General features: G+C 55.3%; 1 protein-coding gene across 1 annotated transcript in view; it reads right to left on the minus strand.

Annotated features, from left to right (window-relative positions):
• Positions 1–890: 890 nt before the first annotated feature.
• GUITHDRAFT_120356 (hypothetical protein) overlaps positions 891–1,896 on the minus strand; it is a gene marked incomplete at both ends in the record, with an annotated part of 3,690 nt that continues 2,684 nt past the window's right edge. Inside the window, 3 exons of the mRNA XM_005820376.1 lie at positions 891–1,237; positions 1,638–1,681; positions 1,767–1,789. Coding sequence (XP_005820433.1) covers positions 891–1,237; positions 1,638–1,681; positions 1,767–1,789 — 414 coding nt within the window. The remainder of the gene's footprint in view (positions 1,238–1,637; positions 1,682–1,766; positions 1,790–1,896) is intronic.

Genomic DNA, 1,896 nt, shown 5'->3' on the forward strand with positions numbered 1-1,896 from the left:
ATTCAGCTTGAGGAGAACTGGACAGGAAGTCTTTCAACCTTTCATAGACATGTAAGACAGTACTTGAGGAAGAAAGCTTCTCCGTGGCAATCAACGATTTCCAATCAACAAAAGATTTCAATACGCAATTTCCAATCAACAAAATATTTCATGAAGTAATTTACAATCAACAAAATGTTTCATGAAGTAATTTCTAATGAAAAAAATTAGATGATTGCTCCTATCCATCCAAGGTCTGTATAGCTGTTAATGCCAACTACTTGAAGTCCAAAAGTAAGATCCCTCACTCAGACACACACACAGTCGCTCATTCGGTTGCCAACTGTCTGACATGTCGAGCGGATGGCTTCTGCGATAGCGTGACATGTCTCCTTCTCTCTCCTTCTCTCTCCTTCTCTCTCTCTCTCTCTCTCTCTCTCTCTCTCTCTCTCTCTCTCTCTCTCTCTCTCTCTCTCTCTCTCTCTCTCTCTCTCTCTCTCTCTCTCTCTCTCTCTCTCTCTCTCTCTCTCTCTCTCTCTCTCTCTCTCTCTCTCTCCTCTCTCTATCTCTCTCTCCCCTCTCGCTCTGCTTTCCCTCCTCCCCGCTACAGGTGGCCCTGCTCCTGCAGGCGGAGCGATACAATGAGGGGGAGAGGATCGTGACGTGCGGAGAAATTTCCGATCGTCTCTTCCTCATCAGGAGGGGAACCTGCCAGGTTTCCTGCAAGAGCGGGAGGATAGTCAGCACCTTGTGCAAGGGAGATTACTTCGGGGAGGCACAGGTCCTGCAGCGGCAGGCAAGTTTGCTATCCTGCTGCTGCTGCTGCTTCCTGCTGCTGCTGCTGCTCCTGCTCCTGCTCCTGCTGCTGCTCTCGCTCCTCGTTGCTCACGGCTCCGCTCATTCCATCCCCTTCACAGGTAACCACCACGACTGTCCTCGCCCTCGACTTCGTCGAGACCTGGTTCCTCACTAAGACTCGTCTCGACGAGATTCTCGTCGACTTCCCCTTCGTCGCCAAAGTCCTCCACAAGTTCAAGGATGAGTCCTCTGCCGTCACCACCTCCGCCGTCCTCAAGAGCCTCTCGATCCGCCGAGATCAGGACGGAGCGCATCTCCCCACCCCCAAGATCAACAAGCAGGACGATATCGTCTCCCTCCTTCGATGGGCCGCCATAGTCGGCCGCGTCCTCCGCAGGCTCTACTCTGCCGACGCCACAGTCCGACTGAGCAACAAGCTCCTTCAGTTCTCCCACAACATCTTCGGGAAGCACAGGATGCAGGACGATGATGAGAGGAGCGAGTCAACGGCGACGGTCATGGAGGAGCGAAAGGGCAGGCAGCCAGGCAAGGCAGAGCCTGATGCCCATGCTAGCTCGCAGCCATGCCAGTGCCATGGCATGTCATCGTTGGACTACGAGGCTCTAGAGGCGAAGATAAGCAGGCTACAAGAGGTTCTCCTCCTTCCACCTCCCTCCTCCCTCCTCCCTCTTCCCTCCTCCCTGCTCCCCTGCTCCCTGCTCCCTCCCTCCTTCCTCCTCCCTCCTCCCTCCTCCCTCCCTGCTCCCTGCTCCCTGCACCCTGCTCCCTCCTCCTTCCTTGCTCCTGCTACCTTCCCCTTCCTCTCCCTTCTCGTCCTCCTCCGTGCCGCTAACACTCACTCCAATCTATCGACAACATCACTTGGGTCCACATAAAGAGACGCCTGCAGGCGCTCAAGGAACCCTCAGCTGACCCTCATCGCCGGCACTCAGTCGGGCCCAGCAGGACAACTCCGACATCACCCTCACCAAAGCACGCGTATCCCCCCGACCTAGAACACCACTGTCAAGAGATCGTAGGGGGGAGAAACTGCCCAGCGTGCGTCTTGCGCATGTGGCATGAAAGGAGGTGAAGGGGGGGGGCACTCTCCAGTTGTTT

The sequence above is a fragment of the Guillardia theta genome (assembly GCF_000315625.1).
Source record: "Guillardia theta CCMP2712 unplaced genomic scaffold GUITHscaffold_179, whole genome shotgun sequence".
NCBI lineage: Eukaryota > Cryptophyceae > Pyrenomonadales > Geminigeraceae > Guillardia > Guillardia theta.